Below are 18,410 nucleotides of genomic sequence, written 5' to 3'. Positions count from 1 at the left end.
AGACAGTCTTTTGAACTTAAGGATGTAGTCCTTCCAGAAGCAGCATTCAGCATGTTATCTAATGAAGCCCGTGGTTGTTGTTCTTGTTTTTTTTTTAAAGGTTAAACGGCAGAAGCCTCTGTGCTGCAAGGTCAGAAGACCTGCAGTCGTAAGATCGAATCTACGCAACAGAGTGAGCCCCTGTTGCTTGTCCCAGCTCCCGCCCACCTAGCGGTTTGAAAGCATGCAAAATGCAAACATGCAAGTAGATAAATAGATACCACCTCGGTGGGAAGGTAAACGGCGTTCCGTGTCTAGTCACGCTGGCCACGTGATCAAGGAGGATTGTCTGCGGACAAACGCTGGCTCTATGGGTTGGAAACGGAGATGAGCACCGCCCTCTAGAGTCGGACATGACTGGAGAAATTGTCAAGGGGAACCTTTTATCATTAAGGAGTGCAGGATTCTTAGGACTTCTCATATTTGGTTGAGCCCTTAAAAAAAAAGAAGGTAGGATTCTTGGCTTGAACGAAACTGCCACAGGCAAACGAGTTAATGAGAAACAAACCAGCAAGTCCTGGACATAATCAGAAGCTGGGGTGTTCACCTGGTTTTCATAGTATGAGATTTTCTTTCCCCCACCTCACTTTCTCAGAGTGATTGATTCCCTAGTGCCCTTTAAGATGGGAACTACATACAGTATAGGAGGAAAGACTGCAAGAACTGGCCATGTTTCAAATCAGTGGGTCTAGTGAAGAAGCCCAATATCCCTCTTCCCTACTTACTGACATTGAGCCCCACTGTTGCTGACATTGAGCCCGACTGTTCATCACTGTTCATCTCCAGTAGAGTAGCCCTAAAGTATCCAGGATGTGTTAGTTTTGACCTTCTGCTTCATCCAGAACTGCCATCTCTCCATGTAGACCAGGGGTAAGAAATGCTGGACTACAATCTCTTTTGAATGACAACTCCCATTCTCCCCTACCACTGGCTATGTTTGTCATCTCTTGTGAAGCGTGGTTAAGCTTTCCACCAGGAGAGGCAAAAGTTGGGACTTGTTGGCCCACCTTCATCCCCAAATGATGGGCTTAGTCAGAAGGGCTTTCAACCAGCCAAAGGTGAGGTCACCTGAGATACTGGCGTGGCATCATAATTCTGCTTTGTGACAACAGAGAAAATCCTTGGAAACTTTAGCTTTGTCACTCAAGGGTTGAGTTTGCAGATGGAGGACTGAAGGGAAGGATTGAGGATGTCCTTCAGAAGGTGGAGACCAAAGAGCCCGGGACCTTCCCAGAAAAGGAGTCCCAGATCCCCAACATCCAGGAGCCCAGGGCCAAGAACAGCAAGCCCCGGGTTCGCCTTGGACAAGTCCAGGTCTCAGACATCGTCCAGAGAATGAGGTGCTACCACGGCGAGGTCTAGGACTCCGGAAAGAGCCCAAAAGGTGATTAAAACAGGAGCTGTGGTGATACTGGGACCTGGGTTTTCAGGGCTACCAACCCCTCAGGCGCTCATTAAGACGGTGGTGGGTACCCAGCAAAGAGGACGAAAACATATACCTTTGTCAGGAAGCACGCCTGGTTGGAGCCCCAAGTACACATCTTTTCACCCCTAAGGAATGGCGTCATCATGGACTGGGAAGCTGTGGAAGATTTGTGGAGGCATCTCTTCTATCACAACCTCAAGGCTGCCTTGGAAGAACATGCCCTGCTCCTGTCCGATCCTCCACTCTGCCCGATGACCAACTGGGAGAAGCTGGTGGAGGTGGTCTTTGAGGCCCTCAACTCTCTGAGGATGTTCGTGGCTTCTGAGTCCGTCCTGTCCATCTACGCCCATGGCAAAATCAGTGGGCTGGTGGTAGACACGAGCTACACTACGACATACACCATCCTGGTCACAAATTTGCCCCACGCTGTTGAGTGGATGAACCTTGCCAGGGCCAACATCACATCCTTCTTGATGGACCTTCTGTTGGAAAGGGGCCACTTTTTTACTTTTTACTTTATTTAGATTTATACCCCGCCCCTCTAGACAAAGTCTACTTGGGGTGTCTGCTTTCATGAGCGAATGCTTGCCGTTGTGAATGACCTCAAGAAGAAGTGCTGCTACGTGACCCTTGATTTCGAGGCGGAGTGGAACTGTCCTGAGGAAGAAAACATGGTGGGCTACCGCTTGCCGGACGGCAGGAAATGAACCTCACGCCTGTAGGTTTCCTTCACTAGAATTCAACCCCTCTACCTGGGGGATATTTTAAGAATGGAATTCAGATTTATCCCCATTCCCAACCCCTCTTCCAAAGGCAGTAAATTTAGAAGTATCTTGAATTTATATTTCAAGAGAGTGTGGATTTCTTTACGAGGTTCAGGGGTTGAATATCAACCCAAAATATTTCTTTCCTTTCTTATTTGTTTCTTCCTTCTTTTCCTGCTTTTCTTATTTCACCCATCTCTCTCTTTCTTTCCTTCCTTCCTTCCTTCCTTCCTTCTTTTCCTGCCTTTCTTCCTTCCCCTACCTCTCTCCTTCCTTCCTTCCTTCCTTCCTTCCTTCCTTCCTTCCTTCCTTCCTTCCTTCCTTCCTTCCTTCCTTCCTTTTCTTGCCTTTCTTACTTCCCCCTATCCCTCTCCTTCCTTCCTTCCTTCCTTCCTTCCTTCCTTCCTTCCTCCCTCTCTCCCTCTCTCCCTCCCTCCCTCACTTCCAGCATCAGCTCTTTCCTTCCTTCTTCCCTGATTCCTTCCTTCCTTCTTCCCTGATTCCTTCCTTCCTTCCTTCCTTCCTTCCTTCCTTCCTTCCTTCCTTCCTTCCTTCCTTCCTTCTACTACAGTCAGAATCAGAACTGGTTACAGCACTATGGAAGTTCAAGTCCATGCAAAGATTTCAAAAATCATGTAAAAATTGTTTAAACCAGTGAAAAGGGTCAAAGCAGTAGCTGTAATAAGAGAAACTCAAGACACAATTTATAATGAATGGCCAAATGATTATTTACAAGAGAGAATGCAAAAGGTCGCATGATCCTTGTTATGCCAAAATTCAAATCAAATCCAAAAGAAGCCCTGCTGATTGCCTTGTTCAAAACAGGATCAGACCTTTCCACCGCCTCCTGGGTCCTTCCAGAATGGACAGCTGCAGTACCAGACCCTGGCCATTTGGGGGCAGTGGTCACCCCAGAATGTTTTTCCTCCTGGTGAATTTTTTGTTGCATAGAACTCTTGAGTCTTAATGTCAAGAATTGCACACCACCTATTATTCTTTCTTTGTGTGTGTGTGTGTGTTTGTGTGTGTGGTTGTACTTTTACACTGTCCTATCTGTTGTTGCATGTGTGGATTCTTGCTATTGTATTCTTGGTTTGTATGTGCCACCCTTGGGAATGCAGAAGGTGGACCTTAGAGGATGTGCCTTCGTTAAGGAAATAAAATGCCACGGCCACATTGTTTTCACGTGACTGTCCTCCCGACTATTGAGGCAGATGTTCCGAACTGCAGGAAAAAAGTGGCGAGGCAGCTAATTGGGGACTGTTATTTTTAGTGCTGTACCTGCCAGATCAGCTGGCCTGCCTAATGGGTGGAGCCAGCTGCAGATAATGGAAAGTTTTCCATGCCTGTGGAAGGCAGTTTCTGGCATGAAGACTGTGTCAAACCGAGTCATGTGTTTGTCCGTCCAGGCCCAGGGTTTTTTTTTTTTGGGGGGGTCACTTATTTAATCATCTATTTGAACAAAGGTGAGGCTTTTCCAGTGTCTGCCATGACTCCAAGGCGGTCAGGTCTTGACACCTATATCTTCGCGTGGAAACTAAGGGGACCTTCCAGTAATCAGGGGTTATCTGTAAATAGATGATTTGAAAATAGCTGGTTCATTTTATTGCACTGAAAACAGCACAAAGTCTTGAGGCACCTTCATGATCAACAAGGTTTATTTGGCATGAGCTGAGCACATTGTGTAAAAGCCTGGTGACCTTTAGAGTGTTTTAACCCTCTCTGTTGCATTTGATGCAACAAGCCATAAAGAAACGCGGGTACCTCACTGGTTATTAATTTTAATTAATTTAAATCTGTCTGTAGCCTACACAGAGACTAAAGTTGGACATCTTCTAAAATTACTGGGCAATTTAACTGAACCTGGAGTTTTTGCATCAATATTTTCCAGGTGTGGACAGAACAGGAAAGAAAGCTGTTGCCAGGCGTGAGGATCACCAGTGAACATAATAAAAACCTTATTTCTCCTCCCACTCCAACATCTGCATTACCCAGCCTGATGAGGGAGCCTTAAAGCAAGCGAAAGAAATGGTAAAGATAAAGGGATGGGACCATAAGGAGGGAGGAAGGGAATGCAAGAGAGATTTTTGATCTGGTAAGGGGAAAAACTGGGTATTCGGAAATTCTTAGGGCTGTTTTTACTCTCCAAAGCACATAATAGGGCAAAGGGAAGGGGCAGAATAAAGCCGTGGATGAGATCGTTCACCCTCATTGCAGTAAACTTTGGGTCCATCATGAGAAGGCAAGATTTGTTGTAAAAGACAATAATGTTGGGAAAGGTTGGAGGTAGCAGGAAAAGAGCAAATGAGAAAATGGGTTGACTTCCTAAAGAAAACACAGCCTTGAGTCCATAAAAGCTGAGCTTTGGAGATGGCGCCTTTACGGGATTGCCATAAGTCGAAGGTGACTTGAAGGCCTGTAACAACAGCAGCAGGAACAACATTCTGGCATGGTTCCCTGGTCAAGACCACCTTCTCACACTCCCTAAACCATACTGCTCTCGTTCATCCCGGGGTGGGAGAACCCAGGGATGGTCTGATGGGGTGGGAACTATGAAACCCTGACTGGAACCATCTCACCGGTTTAGTCTCCCAGACCTTGAGGTGCTCTTGAGATTCTTAATACACAAGGGAAATCCCTCCCCTCCATCGCTGCAGTACCATTTTCAGTCTGTAGGTGGCAAGCTTTCCTGACTTCCTCGTTTCTCCAGGGGGCCTCTAAAGGACTCCATTTGGGGCAGGAGGTGATGTAGGGGGTGGGTGGGAAATGTTGTGCAAACCTGCTCTCAGAACTCCAGACTTCTTCAAAATATTGAGAACTGTCCAGGGAGGGAGCATAGTGTGTGTGTGTGAGAAAGAGGGAGAGATGAAACCAAGTATTTCCGGAAGTTAATTTAAACTGTTAGAAATCTGGGAATAAAGACCCTTTTGTATCCAACCTCACTCATCTTTGACTTTCAGTGGCTGGTACAAGACAGACCCGTCTGTCCGTGTTGGGAATAGTTTACTTGCTGTTCGGTTTTCAAAACTTTACCCAAGAACACAAAATGTCATCCAACCTAAGAAACTTGCCTTTTTAAAATATTCAGATGCTGCAGAAGAGGAAATTGCCAAGGTTCCCTGTCCCTGGGTTTTGGACAGGTTTTTAACTTCACTTTGGGGATTTGATCCTGTGCGTCTCATTTTCTCCATTATATCTCTTTAAACAAAGAGCCATTCATTGGATCATAAGCTTTGTGAAGAAGAATCTCAAATCTACCTCTAGTGTTGTCCTCCGTGGGCAGATTTCGTTACCCTCTGGGGATAGTTTGCAAAGAACCCAGGCCCTTACCTCCGAGGGGCAAAGAGAGGAGGGAAGGAAGGAGATGGGGGGAAGGAAGGAAGGCAGGAAAAGAGAGAAAGAGGAAGGAAGGAAGGAAGGAAGGAAGGAAGGAAGGAAGGAAGGAAGGAAGGAAGGAAGGAAGGAAGGAAGGAAGGAAGGAGCTGATGAATGGAAGGACGGAGGGAAGGAAGAGAGGAAGGAAGGAGATAGGGGGAAGGAAGAAAGGCAGGAAAAGAGAGAAAGAGGAAGGAAGGAGCTGATGATGAATGGAAGGAAGGAAGGATAGAAGGAAGGAAGGAGATGGGGAAGGAAGGTAGGAAAAGAGAGAAAGAGGAAGGAAGGAAGGAGTTGATGATAAATGGAAGGACGGAGGGTAGGAAGAGAAGAAAGAAGGAGATGGGGGAAGGAAGAAAGGCAGGAAAAGCGAAAGAGGAAGGAAGGAGCTGATGATAAATGGAAGGAAGGAAGGAGATACTGTAGGGGGAAAGAAGAAGGGCAGGAAAAGAAGGAAGGAAAGAAACGAACACATTCTCACACATACATGTGAATGACATAGAATGTGTCATATTAAGCCTCATATCTCCAGAGAAGGTTTGTGGGTGGGGATGGTCGTGGAGCAATCCACTTCACGGGTGGGGGCCCTTCTTTTGGCCGCTGAATTTCCCTTGTGTCTGTACCCATATTTCACCCCCACCTTCGTGTTTAAACCAATCATCCTGGCCTCTCTGAGTCCTGCCCCATGGGCTCTTCCTTCCTCGACCCCCTTCTGCCAGGGGCGGGCAAGGGCAGTCCCGGACAAAGTGGCCTGGGGCTCACGCTGACGCCTCTGGGGCAGCCCCGGTTCCCACCCACCTCCCGTGAAATAAATTCGGCCAAAAATGCCTATTATTCATGCATCTGCCTCAAGAAGGAATAATTGCGGAGCCCTATTAGGAACTGCCCCCCCCCGCTTTTCCATCAGTGAAATCAGAAGGAAGGAGGGCGGGAGAGGGGCGCGTGGGGTCCCTTTGGCCCGTTTGGGGGGGGGGTCGCCGAGTGTCCTCCGCCGGAGCGGCCCAAGACGAGGCGGGGGGGCGCGGCTGGGGGTTGGTGGTAGAGGCGGTCCCCCCCCCGCTCTGCCGGCAGATGGTAGCTTCCATGCAAAGCGCCTGGGCTTGGGCGGGGCGGCTGCGGGCGGGTCTCCTTCGGGGAGCGGCCGGCCCTTCGCCTCCCTCGCTCGCTCGCCCTTGCCTGCCTGCCTTCCTTCCTCGCCTTGGCAGGAGAGACCCGGCGGCGGAGGAGCCAGCGGGGCAGCGGCCGCCCAGAGGCCGAGGCGGCCCCCCCTCCCCCCCCGGGCAGCGGGCAGGATGCGGCCCCGGCGGCGGCGGCGGCTGCTGACCCGCCCTCCCGCGCCCGCCTCCTCCTCCTCCTCCTCCTCCTCGGCGCGCAGGCCGGCGGCGCCCCGGGCGTGATGGAGGGGAGCCAGCCGCTGGCCCTGCGCGTCGACGGCGGAGCCCTCCCGGCCGCCGCCGCCGCCGCCGCCGAGCTCTGCGCCCCCGGCCGCCGCCTGGCCGAGCTCAGCCCCGCCGCCGCCGAAGGAGGAGCAGCCGCCGCCGCTGCTGCAGCCGCTGCAGGAGGAGGAGGAGGAGGAGGAGGAAGCGGCGGCGGCGGCAACAGCGGCAGCAGCAGCAGCAGCCCCGGCCCCGGACGGCGACAGCGCCGAGGAGGCGGCGGCAAGAGTGGCGGCGGCGGCGGCAGCAGCAACAGCAGCAGCAGCTCCAGCCCCAACGCCCCGGAGATGATGGCCGCCCCGGCTCCAGCCCCCGCCTCCGGCCCCGGCGCGGAGAGCAGCCAGCCCAGCCTGCAAGGTAAGGAAGGCCCCCGCCGTTCGGGGGGGGGGCTCGGCGGAGGCGTCGTGGTCGGTCCCCGGTCCCCCTCCCAGCGCGCGCTCCCGGCGATCCAGCTCCTCTTCAAGCGGGGGGGGGGAAGAAGGGAGGGGGAGGGTCCCCTCGACCCCCCCCCCGACCCGGCTGGCGGTGGGCGAGGGCGCACCTCCTTTCCCTCCCCTCCCCTCCCCAGCCCCCCTTCCTCCTCCTCCCCCCCCCCGGCCCGCCACTCTCCCCCCCCCCCGAAAGCCGGCGTCTTTGCCCCGGGAGGAGGCGACCCCGTTCTGCTTCCTCGGCCTCCGCTCCTTTTTATGGGGGGGGTTTGCCCAGCGATGGGCAAACAACGGGGAGAGAAGCTTCCTCCCCCAGCCTCCCCCAGCCTCCCCGGTCCTTGTTCTCCCAGGAAGACGGGGAGTGAAGGCTCTGCTCGGGTGCGGGTCCCGCTTTGCGGTCCTGACAGTTTGTTGCGGGAGAGCCGGTCCCTCCTGGCGGAGCCTGTCCTGCGCTAAGGAGCCGCCTTTGGTTTGGGGAGGGGGGGGGAGCAGGGGAGGGAAGGCACGGGGACCGGCTTGGGCCCCCCGGAGGTGCCCGGTGGCTCGTGGGGGGGGGCTCGGCTCGGCCAAGGAGAGGCGGAGGACCGGCGACGGTCTGGGACTGGAGCCCCCGCGCGGAGTCTGGGAACAGGACTGGCGGGTCGTGTGGATGGATGGATGGATGGGATGGATGGATGGATGGATGGATGGATGGATGGAGAGGACGGGGCCGAACCACCTGTGTGGTGCCTTCCGGGACCCCGCGTGGCCTTTGGAACGGGCTGGGTCGGAGAGAGGTGGGTCGGGACGGGGGGGAGGAGGGGGTCGGTCCTCCCCTACTCCATCTCCGGGCTGACTTTTGCGCCTCCAGGGCGGGCAGATCCTGCCGGTGCCCCCCCCCCGTGAGCTCTCAGCCCTGCCAGAGGTGCGCCACAGACCCCCCTCCCGCTGGTGGGTGGCGGGTGGGGGGACGTGAACCTGTGGAGAAAGGGATCTTTGTCGCTTTTTATGGGGGGGCGGCTTTAGGGTCTCCAGAAAGGGAAACGGCCTCTAGGGTGCTCCCACCCCCCAAAGCCTGGTTGCAGTGTTGCAGTGAAAGCCCCCAGAAATGGGAGGGTTGTTTGAACACAGGGCTGGAAGGATGATGTCATGACAGTATGTCGGGAGCGTGAGGCGGTTTTTCGTTTTTTCCTGGCAAATACCTTCTCTGCTGCCTTTAACAGGGGCTCTTTTGGGCAACTGGAGGTATCAAAGGCACAGGATAGAAAGATCAAGGGGAGAAGAATCGTGGCTTGCGCCTTGCGTGTCACACACACACACACACACACCATGGTGGACCCGCTCATTTGTGCCTTGCTTTTGCAGTGAATATCAAAAAGACGTCTCTCGATCCTTCGTGGGTCCATCTTTGAACCCTGCTTCGGAAGACATTCATTATAAATCTGGTTTTTCGGTTGATCCTATTTTGGGGGGTGTGCATGCGTGTGCAATGGGGTGATAGGAGAGAGGGCTGGATCACCTTTGTATGAAAGCCACTGATTCCAAGGAATGGTGAAAAATAGGTGTGTGTGTGAGAGAGAGAGAGAGAGCAGAACAGAAGAGACCGTGGAGGTGCCGTAATGAGGAAACGGTTGGGAAATTTGTGTCCGAGAAGCCTCCGTCTCCCCGCTGAAAGCAGGGGCTTTGACGTTCTGTGTTTATTCCTCCATTGCAATGGAGAAATAAACTTGCAGAGACTTTTAAGCAGGGCACCTCATCATTTGTGCAGACCCAGGCCTCTTCTGTGGCCTGTGAGTGATTTATGATTTAATTTTTGTATCCGTGAGGGATGAGACGAGGATGGCTGTGGGTGAATAGCTGGTGCTCATCCCTCTGCAGTTGCTCGCAGTTCTTCTAGCAGAAAGCAGGCAGGGGCCCTCCATGCCCTGTCGTGCTGATGGAACGATGATGGCGATGATGATAGGAGCCGGACCACCTCCGTAAGTGCAGGTCTGGGGAACTTTGGGGGCCCTCCGAAGTTTTGACTGTCAACTTTCTGAAGTTCCAACACATGGTAAAGATGCGGAGACCTGTCTGTTCAAAATGGCTGAAGGGGCTGCAGTTTCCTTGCCGTTCCCCCTCCTCCTCCTCCTCCTCAGGTCCTGTGCAGAGCACATTGGCCAGCCTGTGGTGTTCTCCAGCGAACTTGGATCGTTCGCAACATATTTGGCATCTGTTTTTTCCTGTTCATTGAGGGATCAGATGGTGAGATTCTCCTCTTTCTTTATCTCACCAAAAGCTAACTAAAATGAGACCCTTTGTTTTTTGGTGGTGGTCTTTAAAGATATTGCCTCCTCTTGCACTAGTACAGTGGTGCCTCGCTAGACAGTTACCCCGCATGACAGTTTTTTCCCTAAACATTGGCTTTTTGCGATCGCTATAGCGATTCACAAAACAGTGATTCCTATGGGGGAATTTCGCTGGACAGTGTTTGGTCACTGCATTGCAAACCGATTTTCGGTGGATGACGATTTTGACAGCTCCCTCCACGCTCGCAAAACAGGCGTTTTCGGGACCTAAGCTTCGCAAGACAGTGATTTAAACAGCAAAGCGGCTTTCCTATGGCTCATCTTCGCTAGACAACGATTCTTCCCCATTGGAACGCATTAAACAGGTTTCAATGCATTCCAATGGGGAAACGCTTTTCGCTAGACAATGATTTCACTAAACAGCGATTTCAGTGGAACGGGTTATCATCGTCTAGCGAGGCACCACCATCATTGCAAGATGAAGCTCAGTATTGCTGTGCTTCCGCAAGAGTCGGAGGAAATGGGATATTTTTAACCCACCAGGAAAGACTTTGCTCTGTGGTGTTGCCAGATTGACTGTCAACAAAATGTCCCGTGCAGGCTTAATCAGAAGCAGATCATAGACTTAATAAAAAGGTAGCGTTGGAAGAAATCCTAAAAGTCATCCTTGTCCAACCCTCTGTCAAGGCAGGAAGGCCCCAGCTCGTCCTGAGAAATTCAAGGAAACCAATTCCCACATTCGGATACATGGGGTGGCAGTTTTGGTTGGCTGCAATTGGCTGAAGAATATGACCAGAGCATTCTTAGGTTTAAAGATGTAAATAGAAATGATTTTTTTCCCTTAAAGAATGCTTGTAAATATCTGCATGGTAGAACAGGGCAAAGTAGATGTTTCTGTTCCGTGGGTTAATATTTTTGCGTGTATGTGGAGGAAGAATGAAATAAAGATGTCAGAAAAGGTGAGCATACTAATTTCAGATGACCTCAAAGAATTAAATATGATATTTTATGAATCTATATTACTTGAAGGAAAAAGTTAAATTCAAGTTAGGAAGGATGGAGAGTGACTGGCGTGGTCTCCACTGGCCGATCCTAGCGAGTTATAATGTGGCTTGAACTAGGAAGGCACTGGTTTATGAAATCTGTTTTTTTCATGACTTCTAGCCCATGACTGCCCATCTAGAACGGAAGAGAGAAGAAGCAGGGAAATCACACGTTACGAAGAAGGCCGTGGGCCCTTTTTGTTTGCAAAGAAGTAGCCACGTTAGTTGATATGAGCCTATTAGGATTTTTTAAAAGCAAAAACCACTATGAATAGGCATCATCAACAACAACAAAACCTAAAATAAAAACAAGAGATAGAAATATAAAAGATTAAGTGCTGGTGTTATCTTGTACCTTGATAACTGGAGTTATTCACCACTTGATAGTTCTATTCCTTTCCTAACAAACCCTTGTCACTTGGTCCATTATCTGTATCCCTATGAGGCCACATGTAAATATGCCAGTTATATAGTCTCACTCTTATACCTGAGGAAGTGGACTTGATCCATAGAAGCTCAGATTACGATATACAGTGGTGCCTCGCTTAATGACGATAATCCGTTCCAGCGAAATCGCTGTAGAGTGAAATCCTCATTAAGCGAAATAAAAAAGCCAATTGAAACAAATTGAAAACCCTTCAGTGCATTCCAATGGGCTGAAAACTCACCATCCAGAGAAGATCCTCCATAGGGGCGGCTGTTTTCGTTGCCTGTAAAGTGAGGATTCCATCCTAGAAAACAGAGGGGGGCCATTTTGAAACCCGACAATCAGCTGTTTTTAGATCATCGTAATGTGAAAATTGGTTCCCGAGGCAGGGAACCAATCATCGTGAAGCGGATTTTTCCCATTTAAACTATCATTTTGTGATCGTTTGCAAAAACCTAATCATCAAGCGATTTCCTTGTTAAGCAAGGCAGTCGTTAAGCGAGGCACCGCTGTATATGACTGACTGGGGTTGGGCACAGGGACCTGATTGACTCCCCTATTCTAGCAGGTTCACAGGCCGCTGGCTCATTTCTGGTCCCAATTCAGCGTACTGGTTATGACCTATTAACTCCTCAAAGTACAGCTTTGGTACAGTCTGAAGGACCCTTCTGTCCACTCCCGATATAAGCTTTCTGGGCTCCTAAGAGGCCCCACCACTTGCCCAGCACCTTTGGTGGGAATGTGTGAGAAGAGAAGGACCTTCTCTGTGGTTGTTCCCAGTTAGTGGGAATCCCTTCGCTGGGAGAGTAGTCAGGCCCTCTCCCTTTGGTCCTGCTGGTGACAAACAAATATCATTTTTAAGACAGGCTTTTAAGAACGAATTGGGCAGTTTTTGCTCTTCTGTACTCGATGTTACTATTTTATGCCTGCTTTTAATGTGTTTTAAACAGTTGTAACTCATTGTTTTAATACTGTTGTATTTTTAATTGGTTTTTAAGGTCATCATTGATCGTGGTTTTAGTTGGGTTTTTTCCCCATTGTTTTTAATAAATTGGGAACCACCTTGTGTCCTTTAATTGGGAACAAGGTAGCATAGAAATGTAAGTGCATAAATAATGCTTGGCACCAGAAATAACTGTTTTTCAAAAACAGAATTGAAAGAAGACTTCTGGGTCTTGGCGGTCCCGAAAGTATTGCAAGAAATGCTCCCCTGAACCATCTGAAATGATCACCCCTGCCCCCTGTGGTTCCAGAGCCAATCTGCTGAAGGTCAGCTTGCAGAAATGCCAGTGGTCAAGGATTCTGGGAGTTGTAGTCTGACAGCATGTGGTGGGAGTGGGGAATCCTAATTGGAAACCACCGTCCGAGGAATCCTGTACGTGAAAGAAGAGAAGCGTTTTAGTTTAGAAGGAAAAACCTACCGGAAGATGCTGTGTATCATGATAGGACTTCCTCCTCGAAATGACCAGAGAGCAAAAAGTTGGGCTGGCTTTGAAACTTGACCTCATGATTCTCCCGAGTTGTTGCAATATCTCAGAGACTCCTGGTCTCGGCCTTCTCCGTTTTGTGTCTGGCTGCGTGAGCGCCGGTGGGTCGACGTGGTGTCTTGTGTGGCCCCCCCCCTTTGCCTCGGTCCAAGTTTTTTTTTCCCATCGGCTGTGCTCGGCTTGCTAATGCTGTCAGTGCAAATTGATTTAGAGATTAATTTTGGGCATTCGTTTCCTCAAACTTGTCGTATTTAGCCCTTTCTGGCGTTCAGGGAGATCTCAACATTTGAACAGGCTAATCCAACATCAAATGCATTTAGGGCACCCCTGGGTTTTCCATAGCAAATATTAGACCTCTGTACTGTAAGCAGGGGGAGGGGGGCTCTGGCATCTGGCATCATGGGGGCTGCGTAATATGGCACATGTGTTTGTGTGTTCGTGGGAGAGCCGCAGTTTAAATGGCCCTCAATTTCTGGTTGTTTATCTCCGATAACGGACGTGGTCATTCCCTCGCCCCCTTAAGGGTCCAATCCTCATTTTGCGTATCGGGAGGTTCTCAGAGTGGGTCAAGAGATAAACCACAACTTAGTGTTAGACCCCACGGGGGTTGCCGGCTGATGACCCCCCCAGAAGATTGCTCTGCCTTCCCACGTCTCCTGGCAGGGCGAAGAATCTCATTGTGAGTCATGGTGGAAGAGGAGAAAACGAGACTTCCAAAGTGCAAGACAGGAAGAAGGAAAAAAAAGGCCCCTTCTATGGAGAAGCAAAGATTACTCCCTGAAAACTTCCCAAACCCTGTAAAACCAGAACTGGCTTTACCCCCCAGTGAATTTCCGTGGCTGAGAGGGGATTCGAACCCAGGCCTCTTGCGTTACTCTGTCCTCTGCCCTACAACTGAGTATTGTGTCCAGAGCCTCAAATGTTCTATTTAAAAAGTGATAAGGTCCAGCAAAGTCACACAAAGTACAGTAGTTGATTCCTTCTGTAGTGGCCATTTTTAAAAAGCCGCTCCTCTTCCTCTCTAGCAACTCAGGGAGTTATTCTTCGGCTTCTTTATTCGTTTATATCTGAATGTTACAAGCTGCCGGCCTGTGGTAAAAAGGCATGCACGTCTCCAGGCTGGTGCTTGAACACTGACCGCTAGGCATGAAGGTCGTTCACCTAAGGGTCCCATCCTAAAGTTACAAAAGACTCGAAGTAAAACAGTGGAATATCTGATAGCGATTCGCTTGGTTTATTTTGGAAACGTGACTTTGCTCCGTTGGGCCTCTTGAACGAGATTCATAAATTTAACATGGCTGGTTATTTCCAGTTATTCACGTCCTTCTGCCCATATTTTGCAGGGACTGGCTGAATCAGAGAAGGTAGAAAACTGCTCTCCTGGAGACCTTCCAGATTGAGGAACTTTGGCCGTTCAAGACAAACCTTGATTACAGCATTTAATGGCCTGGTCGTCTCCTTAATTAACCATGTTGTTTGCAAGTTGACTGCTGTTTAATGGCAATTTTCCCCCCTAATATCCTTAAGATGCATCAGAACTGATTCAGTAGCTCTCAGGGATCTCAGGTTCATTTCTTAAATAACTATTTACGCTTTCCATTTATTTATTTATTTATTTGCCCTCTTTCTCGGCCCGTGTTCAAGCAGCCACGGGAAAACTCTCTTCAAGTTAAAGGAAGTCATAACGCTTGGTGGGGTTGGCCTTGATCGGCTGGTGGATGGGGACCCCACCCGCTCTCTGCACGGCCTTGCCGGCATCTCAGCCGGAGGCGGAAGTACAAGCAACCGATGCTCCGCTCTTTTTTCGTGAAGCCCCAACGCCCTAGCCATCAAAGTAACCCACATGTTGGTTCCACTGCAAAGGGACCGAAGCGGGCTCTTCTTATGTTCCAATCATAGCATAACTTCCTTGGGCCTTAGCCGTCGATCGTTAGACTTAATTATTTATTTGTGTCCAGCGCCTTCCAGTTCTTGTGCTGATGGCAACATCCTTGTTGTCTCCCTTCAGACCCTCATTTAATGGGATTGACAGTGAGGGACCTTGGAAAAGCTAGGTTTGTGGGGAACAGTTCCCAGTTTGCCCCAGTAGCTGGGGGATTCTGGATGTTGTAGTCCAGAAAGGCACGTTTTCCAAACTCTGGGTCAGTAGATGAAGTACGTTCCGTGGGCGAGTGAAGGGCTGAAAGAGTCTTTGATAAAAGCTTTCTAAGTCCATGCGGCAGCTTTTAACATGTCCAATTCAGCCACTCGTTGGAAGGCTGCAAAATATAGGTAGAAGTATATCAAGGAATTGTCCTGCATCCATTTTTCAGGGCGTTGTCTGCCATCGCATCAGATGGGAAGATTTTCTGGGTGCCAGGTTTTCCTTCCTTCCTTCCTTCCTTCCTTCCTTCCTTCCTTCCTTCCTTCCTTCCATCCATCCATCCATCCATCCATCCATCCATCCATCCATCCATCCATCCATCCATCCATCCATCCATCCATCCATCCATCCATCCATCCATCCATCCATCCATCATCAGCTCTTTGCTTCCTTCCTTCCTAAATACAAATGTATCTATAGCTTTGTTCCCATATCAGATATCATTGGGGCTATGAGGATAATTCTGTTTTCTGTGGGTGGGCAAACTTTGTTTTCTTTTCTCTAGGGTACACTTTAAGCAGATGGTGTCTACTGCCTAGGAAGCAGTAATTTGAGCAATTACCGAGAAGATCACATTTGGATGGACTTGTTAGGAGTCTGGAGAACAAATCAGCATATGAATATGCTTCAGATCGGCAAATTAGCTGGATAACCAAAGGGATTATTTGTTGTTTTGAATGGGCCTCCAGGAGATTAATGTCCTTGAGGAAAGTTCTCCAGATGGACTTGCACGCTCCTGTTGTGGAGTTTACGGAGATGATTATGACAAAACCGAATGGGCAGTGTCATTGCCAAAGGCGATGGGTCGGAAGAAGTGGAAAACTTGGGAGATGCTCAGATGTTTGAAGAGATGTTGACTTTCATCAATGAGTTTGAGAACTTTCAGAGTCTCCATTACCTTTATTTTCCCCTGTGGGAAAACCCTTCTACATTATATCAGGAATACACCCATCATATGGAGTGGAGTTCACAGATGTGGTTACCAGGATATGTGAATGCACAGTGACCCACCAATATTATTCAGATAAACCTCAGTTCTTGGTCTAATGGAGGGGTGGGATAATTTTGAAAGGAGCATTATGAAAGCTGTGTGAAAATTTTTACTTTCAACTGTTGTTCTTTAGCTACATCAATGGATTTGTTCACTGCTAACACCAAAGCGACATTTTAGCATGGTCGTGTTAAACCTCATGCATGACAGTGCTCCTCTGTGGATGAGTAAGCCACCATGAAACACCTTGCCAAACTGTAAAACAGAACGTGGTTTGAAATAACAGCTTCCTGGGTTCTAAGAAGGGTCCTGTGGCTTTTTTTCTGTTCATTGATTAGTTGATGAACAGAAACAAAATACCCTGATCTGAGGTTTCATACAATCATATTCTCTTTACATTGGTTTAGAATTATAACAGTTGTTGTGGGTTTTTTGGGCTCTTTGGCCGTGTTCTGAAGGTTGTTCTTCCTAACGTTTCGCCAGTCTCTGTGGCCGGCATCTTCAGAGGACAGCACTCTGTGCTCTGGTGTAATTGGCTTGGGAGTGCTGTCCTCTGAAGATGCCGGCCACAGAGACTGGCGAAATGTTAGGAAGAACAACCTTCAGAACACGGCCAAAGAGCCCGAAAAACCCACAACAACCATTAGATCCCGGCCGTGAAAGCCTTCGCGAATACATTAGAATTATAACCTTTGAGGTGTCCTTTGAGCTGATTTAATGCAACCTACCCATCGGGGAAATCCAGAGGGGATGGCTAGCCCAAAGATTGGTGCCCAAGCCCTCCTTGTCTGTCTTCAGAGGGCAGGACACGCAACAATGGGCTCAAGTTACAGGAAGCCAGATTTTGGTTGAACTTCAGGAAAACTTCCTAACTGTTAGAGCAGTACGACGGTGGAACCCTGTGACCTCGGGAGTGGGTGAGTGCTCCAACGCTGGAGGCATTTAAAAAAACCTAGCTCATCCCCTTGGCAGATCTGCTTTGATTGTATTCCTGCCTTGAGCAGGCGGTTGGACTGGATGGCCTTGTAGGCCCCCTTCGAAATTCCCTTTTCTAGGATTCAGGGACCGAGAACCAGTTGCCTCTCTAGAACATGGGTGCTGTTTCGGAACTGCCCTTACCGCCACCGAAATGCACTGTTCCATAGCAAAAGCCCATTTGATCTCTGACAAACTTGCTTTTTTTTGTCGGAAGAAGGGACCTGATTGTTTCCTCCCCCTGCCCCGTGGGCTCTCTTCTTAGAACTTGGCATTGTATCGTGCAAAACTGCAGGGCGCAGGCCAAATTGATGATCATGACAGCTGGAGAGAGGAGTGGGTTGAGCTTGGGCAAACCTTATTTACTGCAGCTTCTGCCAACTCTGAGTTAAGTGGGTTTCAAGTCCTCAGCGCCTCCAGATGCTTTGGACTTCAGCTCCTGGAATCCCGATCATCGGTTTTCTGGGTGCTGAAATCCCAAACGCTGAAGGTCAGAATTTTCAAACTCTGCTCTGTGAAGAATCTGTGTCTAGAAGGGGTGTTCTAGAAGGAGTGTTGAAAAGAAGCCGCGTGTGAGACATCAGAATCTGTGCAACTTAAGGGGTGGCTTCCAAAGTTATACCAGCCTCACGGGGAGCAAAGGAAGACCAGATTAGTAGGAAAGACCAAGTGGATGTTGTTGTTTTTTTGTCTCCAAAACTTCCCCTTTACAATAGATTGATCTAGGTGAGTGAGAATTTTGATTTTTGATGAGAATTTTATAAAGGTATTGCTTTATCAGTGGTGCCTCGCTGTGTGAAACATCGCTCAACGGAAAGTAAAAAGCCATTGGAACAGTGTTTAATGCGTTCCAATTCGGCCGAATACTCACCGTTGTGCGATGTTCCTGGATGGCCGGCAGCCATTTTCGCGCCCTCCCCTCGCTGAACGAGGGCGCGAAAAAGCTGCACGTGGCCATTTTGGGGCGCGCGGTGGCCATTTTGTTGCCGCGGAACAGCTGATGGGCGGGTCGCAAAGCGAAGGTCGGTAAGCGAACCGCTTACCGACCTTCGCTCTGTGATTTCCCCCTATCTAGGTGCCATTTTGCGATCGCATTTGCGATCGCAAAAACGGCATCGTTGCGCGGATTCGTCGCTCTATGGAGCGACCGTTGCGCGAGGCACCACTGTATACAGGAGGAAAATAACTTGTAATTAAAAAAAAAAACTTCAGTTGTGAGAGAAGTTAAAACGAATAGGTTTGTCCTTCCAGACTCAAAACGTTTAAGTCCTTGGCCGTAAAAGGGCCAGATTTAATCCTACAGACATTCAGCCATGCCGTCTGTCTGTTGTGGTGTGTGTCTCCCTGAGTTGAAGGTTGCCAACTCTTTTTTCCTGACAGGCTCCTCTGCTACAGCGTCTCTGCCACAGGGCAGCTCTACCACAGCTTCCTCCCTCCTCAGGATAGTTGCACCTATTTGATTCGGCCGCTGGAAATGTTTTCCTGTTTCCGTTGCTCTTTAAATTCATGAACAACGGACCCAAATTTGTAGATGTTCTTCCTCTTATACATGAAAAATTGTTTCCCACAGTTCTACCCTTGCTTGTAGCATAATCTGTTAATTGTGTCA

At 49.4% G+C, this 18,410-nt stretch overlaps 1 protein-coding gene and 1 pseudogene across 2 annotated transcripts in view; both read left to right on the top strand.

The window, feature by feature from the left end:
- The first annotated feature begins 1,228 nt into the window (after positions 1-1,228).
- LOC140701778 (actin-like protein 9) lies at positions 1,229-2,208 on the top strand (annotated as a pseudogene).
- A 4,596-nt stretch (positions 2,209-6,804) lies between these two features.
- The window catches only part of KAZN (kazrin, periplakin interacting protein), a 174,523-nt gene continuing 162,917 nt past the window's right edge, over positions 6,805-18,410 (top strand). Inside the window, exon 1 of one of the 2 annotated variants that reach the window (XM_072977802.2) lies at positions 6,805-7,397. In XM_072977802.2, coding sequence (XP_072833903.2) covers positions 7,001-7,397 — 397 coding nt within the window. In that variant the 5' untranslated portion in view covers positions 6,805-7,000. The remainder of the gene's footprint in view (positions 7,398-18,410) is intronic. The other variant, XM_072977801.2, reaches the window with a different exon arrangement.

The sequence above is a fragment of the Pogona vitticeps genome, chromosome 7, assembly GCF_051106095.1.
Source record: "Pogona vitticeps strain Pit_001003342236 chromosome 7, PviZW2.1, whole genome shotgun sequence".
NCBI lineage: Eukaryota > Metazoa > Chordata > Lepidosauria > Squamata > Agamidae > Pogona > Pogona vitticeps.
Note: the sequence above shows the minus strand (reverse complement) of the source record. Positions and strands in the feature narration are given on the sequence as shown.